This window comes from Ischnura elegans, chromosome 2 (assembly GCF_921293095.1).
Source record: "Ischnura elegans chromosome 2, ioIscEleg1.1, whole genome shotgun sequence".
NCBI lineage: Eukaryota > Metazoa > Arthropoda > Insecta > Odonata > Coenagrionidae > Ischnura > Ischnura elegans.
In genome coordinates this window covers 29,110,955-29,138,905 of record NC_060247.1, presented here as the reverse complement: position 1 = coordinate 29,138,905, position 27,951 = coordinate 29,110,955, and the positions used below count along the sequence as shown (strand labels likewise).

Below are 27,951 nucleotides of genomic sequence, written 5' to 3'. Positions count from 1 at the left end.
CCGCGTCGTCGAATTATTTCATTTTACATGACTTGAAACTTGCGGGGAATGTAAATTTGACCCTTTTTTGTATTTTTTTTCATTTTCCAAAATCTAAAATTTCGTAACTGTGCCGCAGTATTAGCTCAGTCGCTATTTCTTTTATATTTGAGATACATACAAATAAATAAAAATGGTATAAAGATAACGATTTGAAGATATATGATAACGTACAGTTATAAATGATTACGGCGTTGCAGGAAAAAGAGAAGATATGTTCAGTTGAGGGGGAAATATGCGTCCTCTTAACAGCATTGGACCTGGGAAAGTATGTTTCTATCCTCACAGTCACGGTCGTACCTCTTTTTAAAGGTTTCTGTTTCGAAAGAAATCGATCTCAGGCGAAAAGAAATTGATGGCCAACTGGGGTGCGGAAGTGGATTGAAGATCGCGTATGGAATATCACCAGAGGGAAATGGCTGGAGAGAAAATGGTACGAGGAGGAAAGGGGGGCAAGAAATGAGGGGAAGGGGAGGAAGACCAAGTGCACGAGAAGATGGGAAGGAAGGGGGACGGAAATGGAAAGGAGATTGCTTGAGATGCGCAGTGACTTTTAATCCCGTGAGAACCTTTGCGACGCCCACCGTACATCGCGCTGGAGGACGACAAAAGACGATCTCCTCGCGTCGCTGACCGCCCGCGAACTCTCTTCAACGCAACTCCGGAGAGGAAGTAAAGGTCACGGTCACGCACCGCTTCCAATTTGATTGTTCCGTTAAAATACGTTTTCTGGGGCCATTTCGCAGGTAATTTCAAGCCGTATCCCAATTTACCATTTGGCTCTGCCAATCCCAGGATTTGGGCCATCTTGGAAGGATATACGGTTAGCCAGCATAAGGGAGGGAATTTGGGCAGCCAGCTTGGCCGCCAGATTCGGGCATCGACGAGTTCATCCTTCTCCCCACTTCTCCCATGGTTCATAGCGTGGAAACCGTCTTCAGGAAGAAATCAGAGGAAGGTCAACAAGGGGTAGTATTCGTTTGCAACTAGTGTTGATATTTTGAGACATATTCGAGTACTTGGTAATTTTTGTTCCGTTTAAAATAGTTAAATAGCGTTAAAAGAAGCGTAGAAATTAGTGAAAACTAGAAAAGAGAAGGCAGTGTTATTAGACAGAGGCCGAAATTGGAATCAGAAAAAGTCACAAAAATTAAATACTATAGTGATAATAAGAATAGAACTACGAAATGCCGAAACCTGATTTATGTACGTAAAAATAACATGTTGAAATAAATTAGCTAAAGGTGTACTTAGAAAACTTTATAAAGATTTAAAGGATCATTACGAAGTCAGACGCTAAACGCATGAATAGACTTAATAAACCTGGCCTTGAAATTACAAAACTAGAAAGTAGGTAAATTCTAAAATATTAGAAAATTTGAAATGTACTTACTTGGTTGGGAGAACGATTGAAATATTATAAACTAAAGAAAAGTAGTATACGCTAAACTTTCGAAACAAACTGAGCTACTACCTATTAAGAAACAATATTGAACTAAATCTACGAATGTAAAAGAATATGCCTACTTCAAAATTAATAAAACAACAAGTTTGCCTAAGATACTAAAATCATGATAAAACTCTCCTCTCCCACATCCAAAACTCAAAATCACTAGCCCGTGTTAACCATGTAATAATAATAATAATAATAATAATTTATTACTCCTACCTTTGTTTTTTTACATCTTAATACAATGAAAAAAGAGAAGGAGCTTTAGGTGTTCTCGAAGGTCATAGGACCTGAATTGAGCCACCATCAATTAACAAAATGTATGCCAAAACATAATAATGCAGTACATGATACATTAGTGTTTTATGTAAATAACATCAAAATAAATTTTCGACTTTTTCTTGTGAGAAGAGCCAGTCTTTAGCAAGTCTCAACATGACATCTGTGGTTTTATTTTTTTTAATTCTTGCGGGCAGTAGATGAAATAATTTTGGCCCCATGTAAATATAACAGCGTTTATATACAGTTAAATTAGGTCTATTTGCAACTATAAATGACTCATGTGCGTTCTGTTCATCATTTGTTCAAGTCATTCTACATTTCTCTTGTTTTTCATTGGCCTAGTGCTCAGAAGACGGCAGCACCTGCGTAATGATGCCCCAAGTGATGCTCCCTTCAGGTTAACTGCCCAGATTCTGGCTGCCCAAATACATGGCGCCCAATGGCTAACCTGTTGCGACACAGCTTCAGTCATTTTTCGTTGAATTTTGAAGTCGCAAAAGTTAAAATTGTAATCAGAGCGGTCAGTTTTCGGGAGGGTCGAGGAGAGGCGCCAGCGAGGGCGAGAGACTCGAGGAAAGGGTTGAGGATTAGTGACCCTTCGGGGGGTGTACCACGCCCGATACCAGACTACCTGCGACATGGCCCCAGAAAACTCATCTTAACCGATTGTTATGATCTGTATGCTAAATCTCAACTCACGAGCACTTTGCTTAAGATGCATCCAGCCTCAAACGTCGATAACTAATCTGATGGCGTTCTCGGGATTTTCACCGGGTTAAATATTTGTACAGCAGCTAAGTTTCCATGAACGACTCGAGGCAAGAAAAATGAATTAGAGGGCTTAAATTACGACGGTTGAGATGCATGATTTTTCTCATACCAATTCCATTCGCTCACCCTGAAGTCGACTCGTTCATCGTGGTGCTTTCTAAATATTTTAAGCGTAGGAAATCCTTATAAAACTTCAACCGAATAATTTCGCGGTAAATAATTAAATCCTAAATTCGATAACAATTGCTTTTAAAAGGAGTTAGCGCCGAGAAATAAAGTCAAAAAGATCGTTCATATCACTTCCTAACTCAGGATTCAACCCGGAGGTTGGTTTGGATAGGTGACCGTAGAGCTCACCCGGACTAAATCACGGGTGTTTGATTTCCACTCATTCACAGGCGAAGGGTAAGTTCCATTCCCTGGGTTACCTAGACCTTCGACAAATTTTGCTATGGACCGTATTTGGCGCTCACTTTGCGTTCTTGGTTGTCGATGATGAACGATCTTTGTAAATAGAACTTGGAACCTTCAAAATAGGTCATAGTTGTCTCTCTTGCCCATCTTTGCAGGGAATCAACCCGAAGGTTTGTTTGGATAGGTGAGGATAGAGTTCTCAGACCTTCCGCTGCAGGTATTTCCGGAAAGGTCAGGGTCGTCAAATTAATTGCATGATCTAGAATCTAAACCGCGTTTAGCACCAAAGCACTTATTCCAAATTACATCCAGCCCATGGCCGACTCCAAATGTCGATAATTTATGGTTTTCTTTCAAATAATGGCCACCAATATTTTAGTCTGTTTAAGATAGCTAACTTTTGTATAGGTGAGGGTAGAGATCCCCCCGGACTGATTCACACACGTGTGGATTTCATAGTTTACAGAATTGGGGTCAATTCCTCTCCCTGGGTCACCACGCACCATACAAGATATTTGTTTACGTACGTTTTGTGTCCAAACCTTTACTGGGTGTTCGCGCCATGGATCGCAGAGGGAGTCTCTCAGGAGGGAGCCACTCACTTGTTTTGTTATTATGTTATTATTTGTGCGTCCGTGCGGGTCGCTAGTGTATTAATTTGGAACGTTATTGGTCATGAAGGCAGTATTAGCCATTCTGTCGTCGTAATAGAAGGGTAATCTCGAGTCGACGCGACTCTTACCAGAGAAAGCCACCGATGGGAGCCCGGCAATCAGGTGATTGGTGAATTCAAGTATACCTGTACTAGCCACGGTGATAACTTTACGGGAGTCACCCGCAATGCACAAATTGTGCGAAAATTCACGCAGAAAAAATCATTCGCCTTGACTTGAGCCACGCCTCGGTAGCTTAACTGGCTAAAGCATTCGGCCGGAAGTCGAGGGACCCGGGTTCGAATCACAATCAAGGCGAATGATTTTTTTCTGTGAATTTTTCACACAGATTAATGGTGATTTGAAAACTGTGGGACCCCCGGTGCGGCGCAGAGAGAAAATATTAAAAATTAAATTATATTATACCAGAATAAAAATTAAATTATACCAGAAAATATTAATTGTCGCATCGTGCACACCGAGAATTTGAACCCTTTGGTCATCTGATAAGAAGTTTGACCAGATCAGACGCCAACCAACCCAACAAACCATGTTATTAAAATTCACCGACTTAGAATTTTTCCGTTTCAAAAACCTTTTTAAAATTATCAGGTCAGATTGATAATATTTCTTTACCAAATATTAAACATTTAAGGGGATAAAATGGTCATTTAGTGGAACAACCATTAATTTACAAATGAATAAGCATAACCAGAACGTAAAAATTATTTATCAATGGATACAAGGACGAAGAAAAATCGCCATTTGTCCTTTAAAGCGGATAAGATTTTTCGATACTTGATTCCATTTTATTTGACACTATTACTTTCCCAGCATAATTGTGAAATGACTTGACTTTCCACGTTTTACACAAGAATGGCTACCCTGAAATAGCAAGTTATTTTCCAGCAATTCTACACTAAACCGACCGCACAAAAACCAAATATCCTCTAATCATTCATTAATGAGCAATGACGAATCCAGGATAGCAACAAGGGTGAACTAGATCGAGGACCTGAGGGGCAACCTCCCGGCAGTAGCGGGGGTGCGGGAGTTCACGGAAATATCGAGTATAAATTGCATGCCGCACATTCCCTTCTCAGAATCCGCCACTGCTACTGAATGACTGTAAAAATAAATATTTACTGTGCACATGATATATTGAGGAGCGCGGTAGCCCAGGGGAGAGAGCGCTCGGCTTCGTATGGGGCACCAGGTTTATATCCCGTGTGAAGCCCTCGGACAACCAGAAAACAAAATCCTAGGAGTGAGATCAGGCCCAGGGAAAGGAGCTAAGCCCCATACCCTAATTCTAAAACATTCACACACCTAGTGGCTCGGTTTTGGGTGAGCTTTACCCTCACCAATCCAAATTGGCCTCTAGGTTAAATCGTGAGTGTTTTATAAATCAGGCATATGAACGTGCAATTTATATCTGTGGCTTGGTGCTGAAAGGGCCTATGTCAAACATACACACTTTTGTAATTATCTTCCATAACACTTTAAATATTGGGAACTACCTACGTAGTGTAAAAATGACCAATCTCTAGGGAAAAGTTGTAGCAGTTTTTGGGCCTTCGTAACAACACATTATTAGGCACTAAAAAGAATTAATCTGCGAAAAACAAAAAGATATTTAAAAAAATTGTGGAAGGGATTTAAGGTGATAACAATACTGAAAACTCCAAGAAGGTGACATTTTTTATCTTCGGCTTAAAGTCAGGTAAAATTTTACATCGAAACTTCAGACTGCTTTCCTGAAAAGTTGCATTTTTGGTTTGGTTTGGTTTGGCAAAGCGGTTTTGACATTGGCTCTTTTAGCACCACGCCAGAGATAAATTAGATGTCCTAAAAATTACGTCCGGCAGTATCGATATTCAAACGCATTGAGCTTGTTCCATTCAAAACCCGAGTGCCCTCCACAACTCCCGCTATTCCACAGCAATCGAAGAGACTATCGTCGACCCCAGCCGAGGGCGGACGGATTCGAACGCGCTACCGGCATTTTCCCATCTCTCCCTCCGACAATATCTTGCCACACGGACGCTAAGTGAACTCATTGACGCACTATTTCTGTAATTCCAGGAGCGCTCAAGTCACACGCCAATTAACACTCGAGAACTATTATCCCGGCTACAAAATCCACTCCGATCGGCAAGTGGCAAGCTGACTCTGGAGCGGCATGTGAATGAAACATTTACTTTTGAATCGCGCTCGTCGCCTCTCCTTATTGAAAACATCCGACAGGTATGATTATGTCGTCACGCATGAGATCTCTTTTAATTGTCCATCGTGAGATAGCGATAATTTCGCGATATTAATCTATAAAATTCTGTTTCTCACATTAGATTTCAAATGATTTTAGTGTCATTATACACTGTGTACAGCTCTCCACATTATACACAGTACGAAGCTCTCAATTTATGTCTCCTATCCGCTAGCCTTTTTACAGTGGCGTGTTTCTTCTCTTTTACGTCCTTTATAACCTGTCCTATGTAACTCATTCGGGGCCGTCCCTTGCCCTTCTTCCCTTCCACTAGTCCTTCATCGATAGTCTTTAGCAAGCCGTCGTGCCTCAATGTGTGGCCAACTAAATTTTCTTCTGCATAAGGTTTTTAGGAGGCTTCTCTTTTCTCCCCCACTTCTTTGCACTTCCTCGTTACTTAAACAATCAATCCATTTTATCTTCATCATTCTTCGGTAGCACCACATTTCGAATTTTACAAGTTATTTATTTTTTCCTAATTAAATTATTTATCAAAAATATTAACTCAGAAATTATTAAACAATAGTATTAATGAAACTACTTAATCGCAAAACATACGGTGTGTAACTTCAACTACCACATCTCAAAAAATAGCTTACGATACAATGCATTTTAGTAGTGGGGTAAGGGAGAGAGGGGGTGGGATAGGGAAGGAGGATCAAACTGATCTTTGCCCCCTGGCAAAACTGCTAGTTCGGCCCTGAATTAGTAACAACCATATCTGAGAAAAATTAAACTCTACAATTGCCTTTTTCATGCATAAATTCATCAACAAATATCATTACACATGTATTCCACTCATAATTATCCCCGATGCATGGCTTTGTAATACTTTTAGTCCTGCTGACGGCAAACACTTTTACTATTGGCATCGCATGAAATCGAAGGCCACGGCGGCGCTTTCATCGGAATCTGGAACGCATTACTCGCTGTTAATTAGATTCACGGGCTCCGTTACGGCAAACGTCACAATGCAAACAGCACGAGGCTGCATATTGTTAGACTGAACTTACAAACCGCATGCAGAAGTCAGTAGTGAATCGCCATGATGAATTTTCTTCGATTTCCTGCAACCAGTCCCATATTTATTGGCCCATTCATCGATTAATGCTTTTAAAAATAACCACTTTGAATTGACAGTATTCACCTTACCGTACAGTAAGAATCATAGTTTCCAACATTCAAAACGTTTAGTACATATGCGCTGAATATAAAATTCATTTATAGGCGAATTAATGGTCGGTAAAGCGACCAGCATCGGTCGGGAAACGTTGGAGCCATCCAAAAATTGTCACGGCGACATAGCCCAAAAGTTTTTATTCAACATGACGAGTACCCGCGAAAGTTTTAACGAAGTTCATACTATTATAAATGAATGCTATTCTTGGGAGCAAATTTTCACGATGTAACTTCCCAATGTTGCGATAACATTTTATTAATGTATAATTAACACTTTTTCTCACCTCTACCGAAACTATAGGGTACACACTATTTAAAGTGAAGTGAAATATGAAGATATTTCAAACACTTTGAAATACGGAATGTCCACAAAATAGGAGTGCTAATGCGACTTTGTGTATTCAAAAATAGACGACTCAAATTCTGTACTAATATTACAAAAAATTTTATTTAAAAGTTCTAAGTCCATTTCATTTGAATATTTATTCGTTATGTTTCTATAAGAAAAATTTTAATTTGATTTTATTGTAAAATTTTGTTACTACGCGTTTTTTTAATACTTGTTGGTAAGTTTTTATGGGAGTGCAGAAATGTAATAGAGCGCTGTGAAACCATCATTTTGATGAAATACATAAGGAAACTACTCTATCAACATAAAAAGACTAAGTGTCCATTTGCGGACATTAACTACGATTTTCGAATAAAATTCTGGCAGCTTGAGTCGAAACTGAAAAACGAGATAATGATGATACGGATAGACCTTCGGTTATGGTTCTATTTGATTAAGGAACTAAGACTCCAATGCTGACAGTAAAGAGTCATTCGTTAGAAGGATTAAAGAAAAGGTTTCACTTACGAAACAAGTTTGCCATGGAAAGGTTTCTTTGACATCTCTTTTCAACAACATAAAGCGAACTAATCTTCGGCAGCAATTATATCACATCATTGGTGGAAATAATTGTCGTCGATTGGATAACACATCACGTTCCAAACGTCTCTATAACAGGGCGTCGCATGTTTATGACCGTGGTTCTGGCTGCCTAACAGAGGATATATCCTGCACTTAACCTCAAATGGATTTGCTATCATAGATACAAAATCAAGATTCAGACGTTAAACGAAGGCTTTTGGCCTAATTTCCCGCTGCAACTTCTTAAGGTCCTTCAGAGAAAGGCCACCATTCATGAAAATTTCATATTTAGGAGACATGGCAAGCATGCGAGCAATCAAAGTGAATACCAACACCGGGACATCGCCAGGACGCCAAGAAGAAGTGTCCCGGTTTCGTGCAACATAAAAATTAAATACAAAGATTAAATTATCGGTCACGTCTGACAATAATTGAATAAAAGGACCTGGCTTCTTGTTTGGTAGGATTATACATAGCTGCAGATTTTACACTTTTTCACTTGAAAACGTATGGTTGCCAAAACCTTGAACGGTTACTGTATAAAATACGTGTGGAGTACAACAGGTTATTGATTCATCACGAATTTACAAACAATCCCTCCGAAAAGAGACGCCAAAAACCATTTCCTACCGATGTAGGATTACCATTTCCAAAAATTCAATATTGCTGAACCATAGATTTAAGTTACAATGCTTCACTGTTATTTCGTACGATGAGCGATTCTCGGACTCAAGCACTCTCCGGATAGGTGGTGAAAACACCACATAGTAATTTTAAACTGAGCGCTCAAGATGGCTGCCTAATATCCAAAAGCTATGGACATTATTGAGCAAAGTAGATACTTAAGAATAGATCTAAATTATACTACGATGTGTGTGTCCGAAGGATTCAACCTTGGATCCTTCCATCAGCATCCCAAAGCCCTAATCAATACACTACCACACGCTTACATTGATTGCAAGTAAAATCATTTATGGATAAACTAGCGTAATATAGAATTTCCTAGAAAAAATCTCGCATTTTTCACAGTCGATCACCAAGCCACTTGAATTATCGATTTTTCCCCGAATCTTTGGGAATTTTCAGTTAAAATGCAACATGTGATACGTGAAAGGCTAGTGGATAGAGCGCTAGTTTGCTGATCTTTAAATGCTGGGTTCGTTTACCGGGTAAAATATAAGGACACCCCAAAAATAATCCTCGAATTGCGAGGTGACCCAGAGATAGGAACTAGCTTCCTTACCCTGAATGTGTGGAATTCACTCGCCTGAAGCTTAGTTCGGGGTGAGCTCAACCCTCACCTATCCAAACCGGCCTTCGGTTTGAATCGCTGAGTGAGTGACGCACCATGTAAATTAATCCAGAGGGAAAGAATTCTAACCCTTCCGAAGAAGAAATAACCACTCACATTTACCTTCATCTTCCGATGCGAATTCAGTGCCTGCATTCTAATTCACAGGAATCATTACAGGAGCCCGCTTATTGTACGCTATAGTATTCAATATTGGTCCTATGACATTCAAAGTTTAACAAGTATTATATTCGTTATTGAATTGAAATTTCGAACTACTTTCAATCTATATATTATTATCAAAATCGTTTTGTGAGTATGGCTTGTTTGGTTTCAGTAAAATCATCTCATGGGAGTACAAATGTTAAATTTTGCATTTTGCAACAATTCTGTTATCTGCTGATGCATACTGAGGCGGTAGGCTTTGGACGTCAGGCAAATAAGTGGAAAGGAGAGGAGTGCGTGATTGCTCGCTCATCAGCTAATTCAAGCTTCACCGTCGGAGTAATTACATGGTAACTAATCCTCAAATAGCATTGTGTGAACGACATTAGCCACATCACTTTACTCTCAGTCAGTGGCGGCTCGTGAGTCAAATGCTAGGGGGGGCGCACTTCACCGGGGGTCATAATTTTTTAATATTTCGTGTATTTTATTAAGTTTTTACGACAATCTAGGAATTAGATTTTGTGATGCCATATGTTCCGTTTTTTTCAACAAAAATACCTAGTTTTCCTAATAATGCTTGATTAATAAATACTTAATGCAGAAGACTCTCGGTCATACGGATCGGCGTAGTCCGGACTCTCGATTATACTGATCAATGATCTTGAAGGATAAAAATATATTTGCTGCGATATTTTGCAAATACAGACGAAAATACGTAACTTTCGGTTTTAGCGCCTACATTCTTTGTGCGAATATGCCCGCAATTCACTTCTGTTGTTCGTTTTGCAATCATAATGCATTATTTGTCAAATCTATACAATATTTGCAATGATTTATGTAGCAATGACACTTTTAACACCTGAGGAGGGAGGGGAGTGTCACTGACTTCCACTAGGCAACAAACACTACTAGAATGCACGCGCTTTGCTATGGCAGATGTAAACTTTGATTGAGGTGTTCGCGTTGCTTCTTGAATACAATATGATTTAAAATCAATAATTAAACACACAATTTTAACAAAATCTGAAATACTCACATTCCTTTAGTTATATTGCAGAAGTCCATCCTTCTTTCCTTTTGTCCAGCAAAGTGATCAATTACGCGTAAACCAGCGCCGGACAACAATTTCTTTCCGATTGAACACATGGCAAAGGTACTAGTCTATAATAAACAAGGGACGACACAAAATAGGCCGACGAAAAATACGATCAAAAAGAACAAGGTGGCTGGACACAGAATTGGGACAATTGTTCCCTATATTTCCCTAAATCAAAAACGAGCACTGTTGATTAATTAAAATTGTCTTCTTGAATGTACACACAGCACTAAGAAACTTCTTAATCGGCAATTACACACAGTTAACTCCTCGAAAATGATGTCTGAACTCATTTCACTCCGTTCTTTCCGAGAGTCTTGCCGTTACTATCATACTATAAGGACGGCTCAAGGGAGATAGAAGTCGTGGTCCACTAATGCTGATTCAGCTGAGGGACGAATTAAGGTCAGCAAAGGCATACAAGCAAACAGAAGACGTCACGGACCATCTCCTTGAGTCTAAGATTCATATGTGGTAAACACACGAAACGCCAACGGGTCGCACTTGGAATAACCATGTCTTCGAAATAATTGCCATGATATAATAGAAAATAAATTCTAGATAGTAAAAGAAGACGACTCTGAGCCACAGATGGGAGCTGTAAGGATCTCCGCACCATGATATGAACTCTTTGAAGCCACTTAAATCAGACCCAAGTGGACATTTTCCGTCAGACAGCTACCGCTCTGCCGCTGAGGAATTAGGTGAACATGAACTAATAGAACAAGGACGGCTAGAAAAATGATGAATCTACACACAAAAGGTGCATTGTACGCGGCACTTCTTGGCATTCATTGAATAACTCTATTTAAAGTCACGTTTTACGGGTTAAATCATGTTCAATCCTTCACCCTATCACGCACGCACCTATTTCTTAAATTATAAATCAGTGGGGAATGTTAACTGATTTTTCCCAATACTGCAGGCCTTTTGATAAATTCATCTGAAAAATAGGTTCCGCATTTCTAACCATCGGGAAGATATGAATACATTGTTAAGGCCTAAATATTATAATATTAGTTTCCCCAAGGTTCTTGAAATTCGTAATCATAACAGAACTGTGGCAAATACTCGAGAATAGTTTTCCTACGTCAATACGGCCTTTAACTGGTTGGATTTTATGTGCTCCGGAATTCAAACACCCAAAAACGCAAGCATAATGAGATAATTTATTTTCTGTAGCAATACCTACCAGTAATTAAAAATTAAAATCGTATAGCTACACCCAGTACAGTGACCATTCTGATTCCGTACGTCCCTTTTCTGTGGCAGTACCAAGTAGACGCCAGATTATACGCCCGCCGGCCTGCGCAGCGATGTCAACTCACACGTCGCTCTGCGCATTCTCGGACGACGTCCCAAGACTTCCATAAGACACAACGTTAGACGCGTCATAGCACCAGCGGCCCCCACCACTACCACTCTCCATATAACTGCATGGGGATGGATTGGGACGTTCTGGCCAGCGCCCCACGGCTACAAATACGAACTTCTCGCGCTATTTCTTTTCGTGTTTTTCCTACACTTTCGATGTATGCGACTGAAAAAACACTCTGATTAATTAGATGTATAATTATAAATTAATGGATATTAATTTTTTTTTTACTTTTTAAAATATTTGGGAGGGGCGGCGTCCGAGAGTCCTTATGGGCAAGCCGCCACTGCTCTCAGTGCATCCAATGTGCAAAGCCACCTCGCACTCCCAGGAATTAGAATTAGAATTTGGGGGTCTACACAAGTCTTCAGCCTTGAACAATTAGATCAGCAGCCCAATACCCTAATAAATAGACCACCACAAGCTCACATAAATCGAAAGTAAAATCCTTCATCGATGAAATAGTGCAAACGGTAGTAAACTCTAGATTCCCAAGCAAACTCCCCGGATTCTTCTCAGTTTATTATCGGTTAAAAAGCGGACTCCAAAGAAAAGGCCAAATTCCATCCCATTCGAGGCTGATTTCTGTTTCCACTTCGATCGAATTATAATCGGTTTACATAAATGTCAACGGCGCGGTAATGAGTGCAAAGCGATCCACTTTTTCCAATATCTTGCAATACAAAGTTTGTAATTGCGAGGAATAGCATAAAGCTTTTGTGAAGTTGATAGATCCTATCATCATGTACATAAATTTTTGTTAACACCCTTTAATTACACATATTTTCCCGTGAAACTCGGATCATTTTGTCCGCTAGATACGCGAGAGTAGACTTTTGTAAACCAATTTAAATGCATGGAGGGAGACAGCACATTTCGAGGCCAACTCGAGGATCATCTTATGTAAAATTCGTGATCGGTTCGCTTGAATTCCTGGTTTTGCCCGGGTTTTCTGGGAATTTCCGGTTGATAGGAACCCTTTAAAAGAATCCACGTAACACCAGACGCAATAATCATTCAGCGAAACTGAATTTCCGCCTTCCCCCAAGCAGCTGCTGCTGAGGTCAGCGGCTCTTCCCTTCCGAGCCGCTACGGTGGCAGCAAGTTCGCTGGAGATATGGCTGCGCAGTGAGAGTGCTATCTCGCCTGGCTGATCTAATTGGCCAATCCCTTCGTTAAGGCCGCAGATTCCTCGCCCGTTCATTCCACTGGGAATCCAACAAGGAGTTTCCGAGAATTGTGAGAGTAGTAAAAATCGCTGGTGCAAAACGACACGTCCGACGCATGTTGTCGATCCCAAGAGTCAGGCCGACAACACAATCCCTGGCATGGAGAGCTTTTACGGCTAGGCGAAACACGCCCCGATAGTGCTCGACATAAAATTCTTGAATATTTCAACAGAGTATTCTCCAGTCTGCCTCTCAATGTGTTACCGCCTAGGGGAATGCATTGAGGAAGCCCAATTCCATCCCTAAGATGGCTGATTTCGGTTGCCACTTCGGTCGAATTTTAATCGGTTTTCAAAAATATTCACGGCGCGGTGATGAGTGCAATGCTTTCCACTTTTTTCCAATGTTTTGCAGTATAAGGTTTTTTACTGCGAGTGATAGAATTTAAAAGTAATTAATTTGATAGATCACATCATTATTTGTATAAATTTCGATAATAAGCCATAATTAGGCCTAAACCGAATTTATATGTATCCGTCATTATGTGATCTATCACATTATTAAATTTTCAAAGCTTTCCTCATGATTATACCCAATTGTCCCGTGAAATTCGGACCAATTTTTCCGTCAGCACTCGTGTGGCGACTTTTGTCAACCCATTTAAATGCGCGGTGGGTGATAAAACATTCAGAGGCCAACTTGATGATCCTCTATTGTAATATTCGCGGATTCTGCCCAGCGTGTCTTTAATGGGTTTAGAAAAGTCGCCACTCGCTCTGCTGGAGGGCTAAAATTTTACAGAGGAATTAGTCATAATTAGGCCTAAATTGAATTTATATATATTCGTGATTATGTGATCTATCACTTTCATAAATTTTCAATGCTATTCGTCATGATTTTAAATACATTATAGTAAATTCTAAGAATAAAATGGATCGCTCTCACCTCAGCATCGAGATAGGAATGTTTTAAAACAGACAAAAGGGCATCGAAGGTGGGAACAAAAATTAAGCTTCAACGGGACGGACTGACGCCTCTTGACAGGGGTAAAAATAAATGCATAAAATTTACGACTGTCAACATTTGGAATATATCACACCACCGATGGTAATACGCTACTAGTAACTACGATGGAAACGCGTTGTTTTCATTTATTTTACAATTTCAAAGGTTTGTTCAGTGCCATACTATAAGTTACTTAGAGCGGCCTAGCGGCGCCAACTACTCATTTCTACGGACCAATATATAAAAAAAATGACTGAAAAGAGCCTGCCACTTTATTGCGCAGCTATTGTTATTAGTAAAATAAAGTCTTACATAGCCATCAAATGAAAGAAAGATAACCTCAATATAATATCGTGTCATTTTTCTTCATAACTGGATCAATTTAGTATAACAAGAAGTAAATGTTAGTAATTTATCGCAATAATCCAATTTCAGTTTTGTCACGAAGTTTTTCGACTATGACCCCATGTATAATGTTGTTGTAAATTTACAGCAATAAAACCCATTCGGAACGTCATGCAAAATTATTTCATGACATGTATGCAAATTTTCCACTTCTTAGCTAAAAAAAAGTCCGCTTTTGAGGTCACAGTCGGGAATGGATGGAGCAAGTACTGAGCGGGGCGGGAAAGCTAAAAACTGTGCTTGAGATGAATGCTTTGCAGGAGTAGTAAAATGAGAAAGAGAATAAGATTTTATAGATAGAATGAAAAGCAAGAAGCCGAGTGTGATAAAAAGAGGGAAGTCCATCAAGGGATGAGACACGGCCGAATGAACTCTCAAATGATTCATGAAAACCTAAATTAACCGGTAGAATACTTGAACAAATAAATAGCAAGTAGCAGGGAATTTTCTCAGCCGTTCAGTTTTTTTGTTATTTGTTCTGAATCACGCATTGAGACCATTTACAGCAAAAGTAAGCAACTTTAGACGAGAAAGAACTGTCATCCGTGCACGGATTACGAAAGATGTAACACTGGCTCCGAAGCTTATGCAATAAGAGAGCAAAACAGTTCGGATTGCCAGCAAGTTCACCGATACCGGTTACGGGGAAAAGATGGAGGGAAATGATGTTACCTCTTTCTCCATCTCTTCCCAGACTCCGGGCACTAGTTCCTCGCAAAGGGAAGGCGTGTTTGCTCACTGTCACGGCGAGACGGAGGCACGCAACGTAATATTGAGATAAGGCATGACTCCCCACCTCAATTGCACAGCAGCCAAACCTAAAGACAAGTGTCCCTGAAGGAAACGCCTCGCCTGACGACTCCATCCTCAAGGACGAGGAAATGAAACTCAGCCTTATCTCCGACGCAAATTGAACTTTATAGAGGAATGGGGGAGGGGGCTCAAAGTGGTCGGTTTAGTATTAGACCCACGAGTATTGCAATAGATATATAACCAAAGGAAAGATTCTCCGTTTGGGCTAAAGATACGCTGTCACCCATTGCGAATTAAAATGGGTTAAAAAAATCTCACTACTCGATTCGCTGATGGACAAGGTAATCCGAATTTCACGGAGAGGAAGATTATTATCAACACTGCTAACTGAAATTTATCTTCATTCGTCAACGCGCTGCAGAGCTATTTAAGCACGATTAAAATGCGCCCAAGCTCGACACAAAAACCAAAGCATCAATGATTCTTTCTCTCACTAATATTATAGAAGAGGATCCTCTGGCCGGCCTATAATTGCGTAGTCGCCCACCGCTCGCATAACTGGGTTTATAAAAGTCGTCACAAGTGTCGCTGACCGACAAAGTGATCCTAGTTTAACTTGAAAATAAGGTATAATTAGGGGTATCAACCAAAGTTTATACACATGATCATGTGATGTATCTTATTCATTACTTTTCCGTGCAATTCCTCGTGAGGACAAACATTATGATGCAAAATATAGGAAAAAAAGGGAATCGCGCTGCACTCTTCGCCGCGCCGCAGATATTTTTGAAAGCCTATTAAGCCTAAATGCGACCGAAGTGGCAACAGAAATCAACCTTCTGTGGGATGGAATAAGGCCTCCTCTATGCAGTCCTCTTGCTTCCTCTATTGATTTTCGTAATTGAGCTCATGGCGACTGAGATAAGTTTGGGTATACACTTGCAATACGAGAGTAAAATTCGAATTATTTGAATTGGGGCTAAGTGGTCTTCCGTGGAACCATTTCAGTTATTATTGAGTTCAAATTTGCAAGGCATATAGAGAAAGCCTTATTCCACATTTAAGTTTAAACAATTAATATACTAGGAAAAAAGTTACTGAGGTCAAACAAAAGTAGGTGAATCGGCTTTATCTGTACTATATTACCATACTACCCCGCAAGTCGCTTCCATTGGTATGTGGAAGAAAGTGCTGAGACACCAGCCTTTAATCAATCCCCATTAGAATTAAAAAATATGTGAGCGTCTGAGTTCAACGCAGGAAATATTGAAGGCCTTTATCCTTCCGAGGGAGGCAGAATTTTTCCTGCGCAAATCCGCTCGGCAAAATATTTATCTTATAGTATTGCCTTCGATGGACCTGAGTACAGCACGCTGCAGCGTGGGGTTTCAGGATGGTGTTCTTAAAGTTACAGTGAAAGATATATTTGCTGATTTACTCAAGAAATCTAAAGCGTAACGCGTAGTCTTCGAGTCTCTTGATTCTCCCACTAAAATTCATGAAAAGCCTGTTTAATCTTACAGTAAGCTCTAGTAGTTATTGGGGAATCGTGCAGCTTTCCATTGTATCGTATTATATTCTATAAAACTGGAGCATCTATGTAGCAGACGTGTCTTCATCTGAACTTCACGGGAATGAGTTCTTTATTTCATGCATCATCATGCAATAGTTTGATCAGTAAGGGTACATTATTAACGCATCATAAGGGCTTCCGGATTGAAATCCCGCATTGATTTCCAATTGGAAATGTTCCATTTGATGTCCGACTCAGAATCCGGAAACACAAGATAACACAATCACAAGATGGACAAGGTCATGGTTAGAGGAAGTAAAAGGTCAAACGATTTCCATCGGACGCCATTAAAATATTGTGATATCTAAAAGTACCACTGTCCTTTTTTTTAATTCAAAACTGTCGTATTCTCCATCGTTAAGGATGAATGGAAATAATCTGCTGCAAAATAACATCAAAGAAATATTTTCAATATTATTTTCATCATAATCTAAGAATACAAATGTAATGAAAAAGAAATGAAAGACATTAAAATATATGTTCGCGGTGCAAGATTGCCTAGAGAATGAAGCTTTATCTCCTACCCTGACTCTGAGTTATTCGTAATCCCTGAGCCTTGGTCTTGAGTGAGCTCTACTCTACCTCCAACCCAACCACTATTTTGGTTGAATTTACAAATTTATCACTTATCTTTAAAGATAAACTTTATGTTTTCCTACATGATTTATCCATTTATTGAGTACTTCATTCCTTTCCTTTCCATCCACCTCATTTGTCCATTCTCCTCGATACCTACGTCTCGAACGCCTCAAGTTGTTTTTTATCTACCAGATTCCTCACCGTCGACGTTTCTGCGGTATTAAGCCACGCCTTGGGTAACACTATATTCGCCATATGTGTTTTTGAGTACTTTTTTGCCGGTGGAATGCTAGTTAGGATTTCTTTCCCCTGTTGTAATACATTATAGTGAAAGGTAAAAAATTTGTACTATGATTTCCAAAATAAAATAAACGTTGATGAAACCTCATGAAAGACAATGGAAAATATCCTTACGGTGCATGAGGGCCCAGGGCATTCAGAGGCTTGAGAATTGAATGCGGAGATAAAAGCGATGTCTAATGTGACTAAAACGAAACTTTATAAAATTTATTTTTGTTCCGTATATTTACTGACTGGGGAGAAAAAATACTAAAATCATAACTTCCACGCAGTGACAGCCTCAGGTTTTCGCACGCTCTGAAGCAGGAGGATTTATGGCTCCCTTTGCCACAAATGGTGAACCTAGAACATGTTTTTCAAAACTCCTCAAATTCTTATCAACATAGAAACTCAAATGTTTTCGCGTACAACTGGTTAGTCAACAGCTCGATCATCTTCAGACAAATCAGTCGTCTTTTCTTCTTAAACGGCGTCCGATCATGAGCAAATTTGTTGTTTTGTTCACTAAGCATTGCGGTGAGACGTAAGTCAATTCAAGATCAAATACTACGCCGAACAGAAAAGCAAGGCTAATCAGATCGTGTCCATAAATAAATGCAAATAATCAACACATCTACAATCCCGTTGAAGCTCCTACCGGAAAGCTACCGCCATGGAAAATATCGGTTTTGAAAAACGTATTTAGGGTTGTACTCCATTTATCAAGTATACGCCTTAGACATGGGTATGTAATTGCCTCCTGACTCTCTCCCTCTTTCCATCATCGACGGACTAATTTTTCGTATTTATTTCACAGATCACATGTGATGTGCGCCCATTCTTAAGCATGTCGACGAGCAAAGCAAAACAGCTTCTGTTCGTCGACCAAATCTTCTCCTTCCCGAATTTTGAAAGCATCTTCGTCTGGGATGAGCTCTAACCTTACCTATGCAAACTGACCTTCGGGTTAGAACGCTGAGTAAGCATTGTAAGTAAGCTAGAAGGAGAAAGGAAAATGTGGTGTATCATTCGTTTGTGAAGGATGATTGATAGACCATGTTATTAGGGATAGTAATTGCGAGAGAAATATATACGAGGAAAACATTGATGGAAATATATTCCGGCGAAAGTCAAAGAAAAGTACTTGGGGCGGATTTAACCACAAGGAAGATGAGAATAGAACAGGGAACTCTAGCTTGAGAATGAGAGAAATGGAGATCTGCAGAGTGCCGACGAATCTAATGATTTCAACGCTATGAATAAAAGAATCCTTGACTTGATTCGGCATGTAGCCTAGTTTCAGCCAATACCTTTGCAACGAAATTACGGAATTCAGACACGACTGAAGATCATGCATACGCACGCACGGAAAGGAAACTGCCCCAACTCTTCCAGTTAGCACCGACCGATATACACATGTACCAAGCATTTTCCCTCCGTCCTATGGCGCGCAATCACTTGTCATTAGTGACTCCTCCTCCTCCTCCTCCTCAAATGTTGTCAATGAGCAAGCAAGGTCGCAAACGGTATAATCCACCCACATCCAAACGAAGAGATACGAAGAAAGGAGTTAGCTTTAGTATCCTTTCGCTTGGATTTTTTAGGCATCTTAATTTTTGTCACACCAAATTTTCTTGAAATAATTTTTTTGCTGTTTATCAACGAGTTTTAGTAATCCTGGCATAATTTACCATCTTCATTCTCGCCACAAGATTAAAACTTTTAGCCATTTCCAATCTTCTTTACTTTCCCGAACTAGGTTTCGATAAGTTTTAAAAATTGTATCCGTTCATTATCACGGGAATGCCTTGTTTACGAGGTAGTTAGGAGTGTCGTAACCTAGGTCAGGAAAATGAGCAAGTGTGACTGAGACTTAAAGACCTTTTCGCGAGAATGAAACCATCAAAATTCCACATTATGACGCACTCAGTCCATTTTGATTTTATCTACTAATTTTTCCAAGTATTAGAAAAGCATTCAGACCTTGCTTCCTCCTATAAAAACCGAAAAAATTAGATAAATCGCTTCGGTAAAAAAACAGGGACTGTACTCCTTGACTACAGTCCACAAAGCGGATTTTTTTTATTTACCCTGAAGCTATGAAATTGCATGCACAATGAAAGAATTATCTGTTACTTTCATGTAACTGACAACGTGGTCAGAATTCAGTGAAGGTGTACGAAAAACATTGGAAAACGTACCACCAGTAAAACCTATTAGGAACCGCTATAAATAAAATCGCCCCAGTGGATGAATTCTTAATCACTCCCAATACGAATGCACACCAAATCTAAATTATGAGTAGTCCAATTTAAATTTCCTCTTCCTTGGTTATATTATAACACATTATTCCATGATAACTTATTAATATGGCACAATAAATCGGAAGTCAACGTCGATTAAACAAGGTATCATTTTTTTATGAACGATCCGTCAATGATCTAAAATAATGCAACAACTATATCCTCACATTAACATAAAATGAACCTTTATAGTGTATTTTCTGCGATTATATACATGTTAAATCAATGAATAACTGATAAAATGAATGATTAAATGAATACGTTTACTCGCATAAACCAGAAAAACGGTACTAAACAAGAAAAATATTCCAACACAAAATTTAGTTAACCTTCAATTCATCCCTTAAATAGAAGATACTAAAATATCTCTATAATAACACCATATACAAGACAATTTACGAAGGCTTTAAAATAATAATAAAAAATGAATGTGTACTCGCGCGTGGTTAATTAGCTCATTGATTGAATAATAATCTTAGCCGTAGTAATGTATATTTGGTGGGGTAGATTTGGACTGTTTTGGCAGCTTCGGAAAATGATGTGTAATTGATTGATGATAATAATGCACAGGAGTGTAGGAATAGACCCAAAATTTCCCTCTAGTAAAACTCTCCCCATCCTGCATACGAGCGGAGGCACAATTTCCTTCTATGGCATTCGTTTTCTAAGCAATCTTACCCAGAGTCAGGCAAGGAGAACAATGCAACTACTGGATTTACCGTTTGCCGACACAATCTCCTCCTCTGCATCAGCCCAATATGAGAAATGCCTCTTGTGGGAATCAAAATATTGACAAAACAATCAGATAACCCCGGAAACAGCAAGCCCCCGCGCGCTATGCAAACATTCATTTGTTATTCATGCGCATGTAAACAATAGAATCGCCACTGAGTATTGGGCATGCCTTCGTGGCATTCACACGAGATCTAAATACTCGATATTACTAAAACTATACCTTTTCATTTTACGAAAAAGAAATGAGAAAAGTTATTGAGGATTCTGCCGCCTCTTTGACTTCAGGGAAAATAATTTCTGACTAGTCGGCAAACCAATTAACTCAAAAAGTTGGAAAGAGATTGCGCACAGTGATGACTAGTAATTCGAAGAATTTACAAAAAAACTATTTAACCATCATCACTTACATGCTCTCATCATACCATAACGGAGGAGTTACTTTGCTAAGTTTCCCATTAGAATAAATGTATGCCATTGTTTTTATTTCACAAGCCATTTCTTTCTGCCACGAAAGTGGACAAATAAAATTAACTTTTTAGACTTTCAATTTATAAAAGATAATCGATAGTGCAGCACTGATCATGAAATATTGGAAAACATACGTGAAACATCCTTTAAACAAAACATTCAAAATTCTCACGTACTATCAGCAATTCACTTCCTTCTTAGCAAGGATTGTTGGGAAAAAAAATTTTCCGAAACTCAAGAAATAAACTGTTCATGATATTAATACTTATATTTACAGTTTAAAACATTCGGTAGAGTGCACGCACATTTATCATTTGGTGAGTCGTACCAAGTTAAAATTCAATTTCTTTCGAATATTATTCCCAATGCGAACAGGTCCAAAGCAAAGCTGCAACCCCAAATAGCAGGCCCACGGTTGGCTGGCCTATGAATAAAAACGCATATGAAATACTTGAAGTCTTACCATACCTTTCTCGTTCACCTCTTTCAACGAATCTTAGATAACGAAAGTTGATAATAACATAAAAAGCGTGGCATTGCCGGGAATGGTGACAGCGAGTACGGATACCTACTCGTGATGCATGCGAATGCAGATCAGGAACCGTGAGCGGAGTGGACGTAAGGTTCGGATGGGGTATGGCGAGGCAGTTTGGTAAATAATCAAGATAAGTTCCTCCGATTGAGCCTTTACATATTTTTTTCTAGCAAACAAATTCACCAAGTGTTTGCATGAAAATAATAATTTTACGAATGTATGTAATATATTCGATAATGAACTACAAAACATGATTAAAAACTGCCGTGACACGAACACCCTCCGTCATTTGAAACGGAAAACTTAAAAATGTTTTATTAATTACAGGTTTTCCGTTGGTATTGAGTCTCCCACACCACCAATGGATAATTTTATATTAAAATTGGACTTATTCATTTTAATTTAATTTTAATTTAGGGCTTTAGGAAAGTATGAGATTCCGCGATGTAATACGCAAAAGGGTTGTAGGCAATTGAAAGTTGTTGTACCTAAACTGTTTAATAATTTGAAGAGAGAATTTAAAGAGTTAAAATCGTTGAGTGAAGTAAAAAGAAAAATTAAGACATGGATATTGACTGGTTGTTGATAATGGAATGTAAGAGTATTTTATATAATGATATGCTTATTTGCTATTAAGAATGTTTTTTTAATGTTTAATTTGTTTGTTAATGAAATTGTTAATTTAGTAATTTTTACAAGACACAAATTGTAATGCTTAAGTTGGCACCTGCTGACAAGCCAATTTCGGCTTAGCGGGACCAGAATGTTTGTTTACATTTGAAAATTTAAACTGTTGTATAAACATTATTTCTTGTTTGTACATAGTTATAAAATGAATAAATAAATAAATTATTAAATTAAAAAATTCAGAGGAGATGAAAATTAAGTCTGTTTCAAAACCCTTAAAGAATCTATCAACCATTATAGATCAGGATATAACTATGATAAGGTAGCTGGTCGTGGATATTGAGTTACATAGTCACAAACGGAGTGCCAGCGTAAAAATTAGCTACCTGTGTATTGTTGACCTCATTTTGCCACTAAAAACTCTTTGCCCTCCTACTACTACTTAAGATTCCCTTCCCCCTCATTCAGCGGTGCCCAAAGGAAGATTACTCGGTGGAAAGTACGACGCGTCGGTGGAGGAATAGAGGAAGTTTGCCAAGAAAGTAATAAAATACATTCCGGTAATTGTTAACTACATTGAGTCACCATTTTTTTCGCATTTGGCTAGTTCAGCTTATCTTTTACTTCCGATTTATATTACCTTGAAAAATAAAGCGACTCTATTTTTTCCGTTTTTCGATCCGTCGGATAGGTTCCAAGCTGTTTTCGGCGAAAAATCGACGCCGGAAAGATGACGTCAACTCCTCATAACGAGCGGGTCACCCTTTTTCAGCGAACCATGTCCTCCTCGAAGTGGCTAAGCGCGGTTTATTGCTTTTTATATCCATGTGAGCGACTTCTTCCCTCCATGAACAAGTAAATTAACTCTAAAGACGTCACCAACTTTTGAAAAGTGGGCGGTAACTCTCATTTTTTTACTATAAACTTATGAGAGAATGGACGACCCTATTCGATTTTCTGATGACCTTCAATTTGCCCTCTGGCAGTAAAAATTTTACTTATCGACGTGGCGAGGCAAAACAAAAAACGACGAAAAATTTCGTTTTTTGGCTTATTGATCTTAATCATGTTTAACTTGGTAATTCCTTGGAGATGGTGCAACCGTCCTTGGTTTTTAAAATTAATAAATATTTGGAAATAAAAGGCCAGAAGCACTTTTATAACACAGGGAACTCACCAGATATTTTTTGAACGCCTATGCTTATTACATATTTGCGGAATAAAAATACGCAATATTACTACAATGAATCATAAATTAAAGGTGATGTAATACATTTATCTTGGAATTGGACTAGTACCTAATACATCCAAATCGTCTCATGCATCGACTCCTCCTCTACTTCAATGCCTCCCTGATAATCTTTAATGAATTCTTTAGCTTACACAATTCTGTTAACCTTAAGGTTTGTCGTAAAGGGCGCATTAGCAACATTAATATTTAGCGGAACCTACAATCAAGCCCATCCACCACAAGGATTTAAAAAATACTAATTTTAGCGCAATTAGTCTTAACTTGCCAAAAACCATAGGGGTTCACCTTCGAGTTCACAATCAGCAAGAATCGACACTAATAACATTTGTGTGAACACTGTGAAAGAATCGTTAAGGAGTAGAGGTACAACATCAACTCTTTGGAGCACGAAAAATTCAATGAAGCGTTAAAAAATTAAAAGGCCTCAATATTATTTAAATTAATTAGAAACAAATTTATATATTATATGGAAATATAGGGAATAATAGTTCATTCTTTATAACAAAAAGAGGCTTAAGTAAATGTCTAAAGAACTTTATTCGCCCTATTTAGTATTCGGCAATTCTATTGTTAATGTCAAGGCTGCCTTGTCTTGAGGATGGCAAGTAATTCGCGGAAACCCGATTCTCGCAATTAAAATCAATTGCTGCCACAATATTTTTGTGGAAATGTAAAGCGTTTATAATGGATTAATCACAATGTTGTAATTTCCTCTTATTGCTACAAGCGATTATCCATAATAAAAATTGCAAATTAAGGTATACGGAAATGAATAAAACCTTTCATTTATTTGAGAAAATTAGAAACTTCGGCTAAAAAAAATTAATTAAAAAAATGACCACAACACCGAGAAATACGGAGCTATAACTATCAATAAGTATTCTAAATTGGAGAAATATCACACTATAATAATTATATTATGATTTCGAGGTTGCCGCCGCTTGCAAGCAACCGTGCCGAGGCATATCTCAGTCAAGTACAGTACTGAATTTGGAAAAAGCGACCGACAGCTATGAAAGAAAGGATGGAGAGAAATCAGTCGGCGGAGTCCGCCCAGTGGTGCCGACTCCATGGGGCTTGAGGAGGCCTGAGCCCCCTCAAGAATTCGTTATGGGTGTGAGGAAAAGATGTGCCAGGCTTTTTGATTTTCCCCGGAGGTTCCAGATATCGAGATTCGAGTTATCAGGGTTCTAATGTTTATCATGTGACTCTTCTTAAATGCTTAAAAAACTAAAAACTCACTACTTATAGATACAATTTCCCGGGGCAAGATCCTAGGTTTGGGCCCCCCGATATTTTTTGTAAGTCGGCATCCCTGAGTCCGCCTGCCGAAAAGAGCCAAAGGGCTTAAACGTCCTATCCGACGGATGGAGTGCTGTGCTTGAATGGTCATCCACAAAGGACTAAGTAAGGATAGAGCAGTCTCGGATAAATCTTCGCCAACCCCGCAATTTGAACCAGGGCCCAAGGAATAGGAAACCAACACTCTAGCCACCACACCAACCCTATCCCTCCAATCAAAAGCCGACTCAAGCATAAATCTTGGTGAAAATCCTGCGAATGCATCTGCAACATTTAGACGCCTTAAGGACTTGAGGAGAAATATAAGAAAGCAAAAACTAAGCGATAGCAATCACGAAAGAGGAATCGAAATACCCGTCACAGAACTTCAATGCAATTCCCACATTACTTACACCAGTGGCGTAACTATAGGGGGGATGAGAGGTTAGACCCCCCCAAAGGCCCAATGAAATAAAAATATTTACAACTATTGCCTAGTTTTGACATGTGACAACTGCATCTGCGTTGAGTTAAATACTTGTCATTTATTAACACCTTGGCAGTGAAACGAGTCACTGAATATCATCAGGAGACTAACCCTCGACCCCCCGTTGCCTGGGGTAGTCGCACCGCGCCCCCCGTAAACCCCCCCCCCCCCCAGCCCAAGCATATTCTAAGTTACGCCACTGACTTATTCTGGTATTGATCGATATTGGTTAAAGACGGAGGTGGCTTCCGAAATAGCTGTGAATAGTCTCACCTTGCAGCTTCTGCCTGTCCGCATGCTCCTTGTTCCTCTCCTTCAGTTCTTCCGCTGATTCTATCTGCAGGAATATCGCTCCGCCGACCAGCAGGTATGTGAGGAAGAGGATGAGGAGCGCCAACCATTCCTTCAGACTCATCTTGACAGCTGACCCACAAAAAGGACGCGGAAAGGATTGCCAAACACAAAGCGGAGGGACTCCCGAGAGTAGGAACAAGGAAAACGTCTTTGCACTCCAGACGAAACGTCTGCAAGCCTTTTCTTCGAGCAGTTATTAGGTAAGACTGCGAGGGTAGGCGACAAAAGAACACACACCCCACTAACACAACCACTCGCAACACACCTCTAAAAAAATAAAGGACCGGAGTTACCTTTCTTCCCGATAGCGTAACCGTAAAACCCACTAACCTTTCCCTCCTCCCCTTTTACTCTGGTGACCATAAATAGACCTCGGAGACAACCTCAAATTAGAGACAGAAGAAGGAGGTTTGAAAATACAAAAATTTCTTCACACCAGCTGGGCAGAACTCGAGTAAAGAAACACTCATTAACACACAAACATTCACGTACACGGAATGGATCCGATAAAATACTTTCAAGTCCTAAAAGTTTGCTATTCCGTTCTCTAAAAATTTAACGCCACGTCTTACGATTCGAGTAGTGAGGAAAAGTAATGAAGAGGATGGAAATATCACATACGTATCCTTTGTTGATACTCGAATAAAAAAAGTACACATACGCGGGACAAATGCAATAAAACATTAAAAAGTCCACCGAGTTTGCGATGCTGTCATTGAAAGATTACGTTTTTACAAGTCTCCTTGCGAGGAAAATTCTCACGCGATGCCGGCAGCCACCTGTTGATTTCGCTCCGGGGACATGAACGCTTGATGAGAAACTGTCTCCGAGTTTATTCTTGACTTCGGATTCGACTGATTAAAATAAAACTTTATGTCGCATAGGAATCGGCGAAATCATCAGGGCATACAGTCTATTTACCCTTAAACAGCAAGAAACTTCTGTTAATGGATCAACTGGAGCCGATTCCTCTATGAAAGGCTCTTCCCGTCTTGCCTGGAAGCTTTGCCGGCGACCATCCTCCCTGTTCCGCGGGAAACGAAAGAGCCGGACTCCCGTATCACCATGTCGCAGTAATGTTTTGCATATGCTCTTACACTGTCGCTCACACGATCACACTTTTATCATAAAATCACTTGTTTTGATAAAGCAACCACCCGACACTAAAACGGTACAAGTCCGGATGAACACGCTAAATTGAAAAAAGGTCAGTTAAAATCACACGCAGAGGCAGTCCTTGTTTTTTCTTAGGTTCTTTCGCTGAACCTTTAAAAAATGCGTAAACCGGTGAATTTCAATACGAAGGACTGTCACAAATGAGTAGTCAAACTCGTGGGCTACAGTGGGGTTCAGTCTAATGCCTTCTGATATGTGGCAAGAATGTCTATTACCTATTGCATATCATAGACAGAGCGGAACACTACACCCCCATAGCGCGCTTCTTCAAATCACTTTGTTCCACAGTCGCAGACAACTATTTTTCAACGAGTCCGTTCGCTATATATTGGAGGGGGAGTTAAGTAAAAGCAAGAATTAAACTGGGCAATTTAAACAGGAAATCTTGATGGAGAATAAGCGAAGTTCTTGGGGTTAAACAGACGATTATTCACATCGGTGCTCGGTTCGTGTACTATCTTCTGCAGTTCTTGGCAGGAACACTACACCTCCGCAACAAGCCTTTTCAAAACAACACGCGACGCCGATGAAGTCCACTATTTTCCCAAAAGCCGGTCACGACAGAGCGGGAGGGGATTTGCGAAGCAGAATCGGAAAACGGGGCGATTTAAATGCTGGAGGCCGGTCTCGAGCGACGCGCAGTCGAACCGGTGGGCTTGAGGTGCTGATGAAAGTCCGCGGTGATGCGTTAATGTGGAAAGGGGCAAGCTTGTTCTCTTCTGTATTTCGTCGATGGAGGTACGTACTGCACCTCTGTTAACACACGTCCAGACTTGCCCCTTGTGCAACCTACGTCTTACTCGTTCACCCGCCGATCGCGGAATGATGGTTCGTCCGCCACTCGATGAAGGGACCATGAGTTGGGTCGAGGATTGCCTTTCTTCCCCCCCCCCCCCCCTCCGTGACCGCCCCCTCCAGCCTCCCCTACCATCTCCCTCCCCCCACCATTCAAAATCCCATCGGAGGAAACCCCCCCCCCCCTCCTTAAGCGAACTTCCCCTCTCCTTCGCTCAGCCCTCTCACGTGCACTCGCGATTTCTGTGTAGCGGATCGAGGAGTTGAATGCGTTCGGGCGC

At 39.8% G+C, this 27,951-nt stretch overlaps 1 protein-coding gene across 2 annotated transcripts in view; it reads right to left on the bottom strand.

Moving 5' to 3' along the window:
- LOC124153505 (open rectifier potassium channel protein 1) overlaps nt 1–27,683 on the bottom strand; it is a 144,856-nt gene extending 117,173 nt beyond the window's left edge. For both annotated transcript variants that reach the window (XM_046526708.1, XM_046526709.1), the window contains exon 1: nt 25,619–27,683. In XM_046526708.1, coding sequence (XP_046382664.1) covers nt 25,619–25,760 — 142 coding nt within the window. In that variant the 5' untranslated portion in view covers nt 25,761–27,683. The remainder of the gene's footprint in view (nt 1–25,618) is intronic.
- Nucleotides 27,684–27,951: the final 268 nt, after the last annotated feature.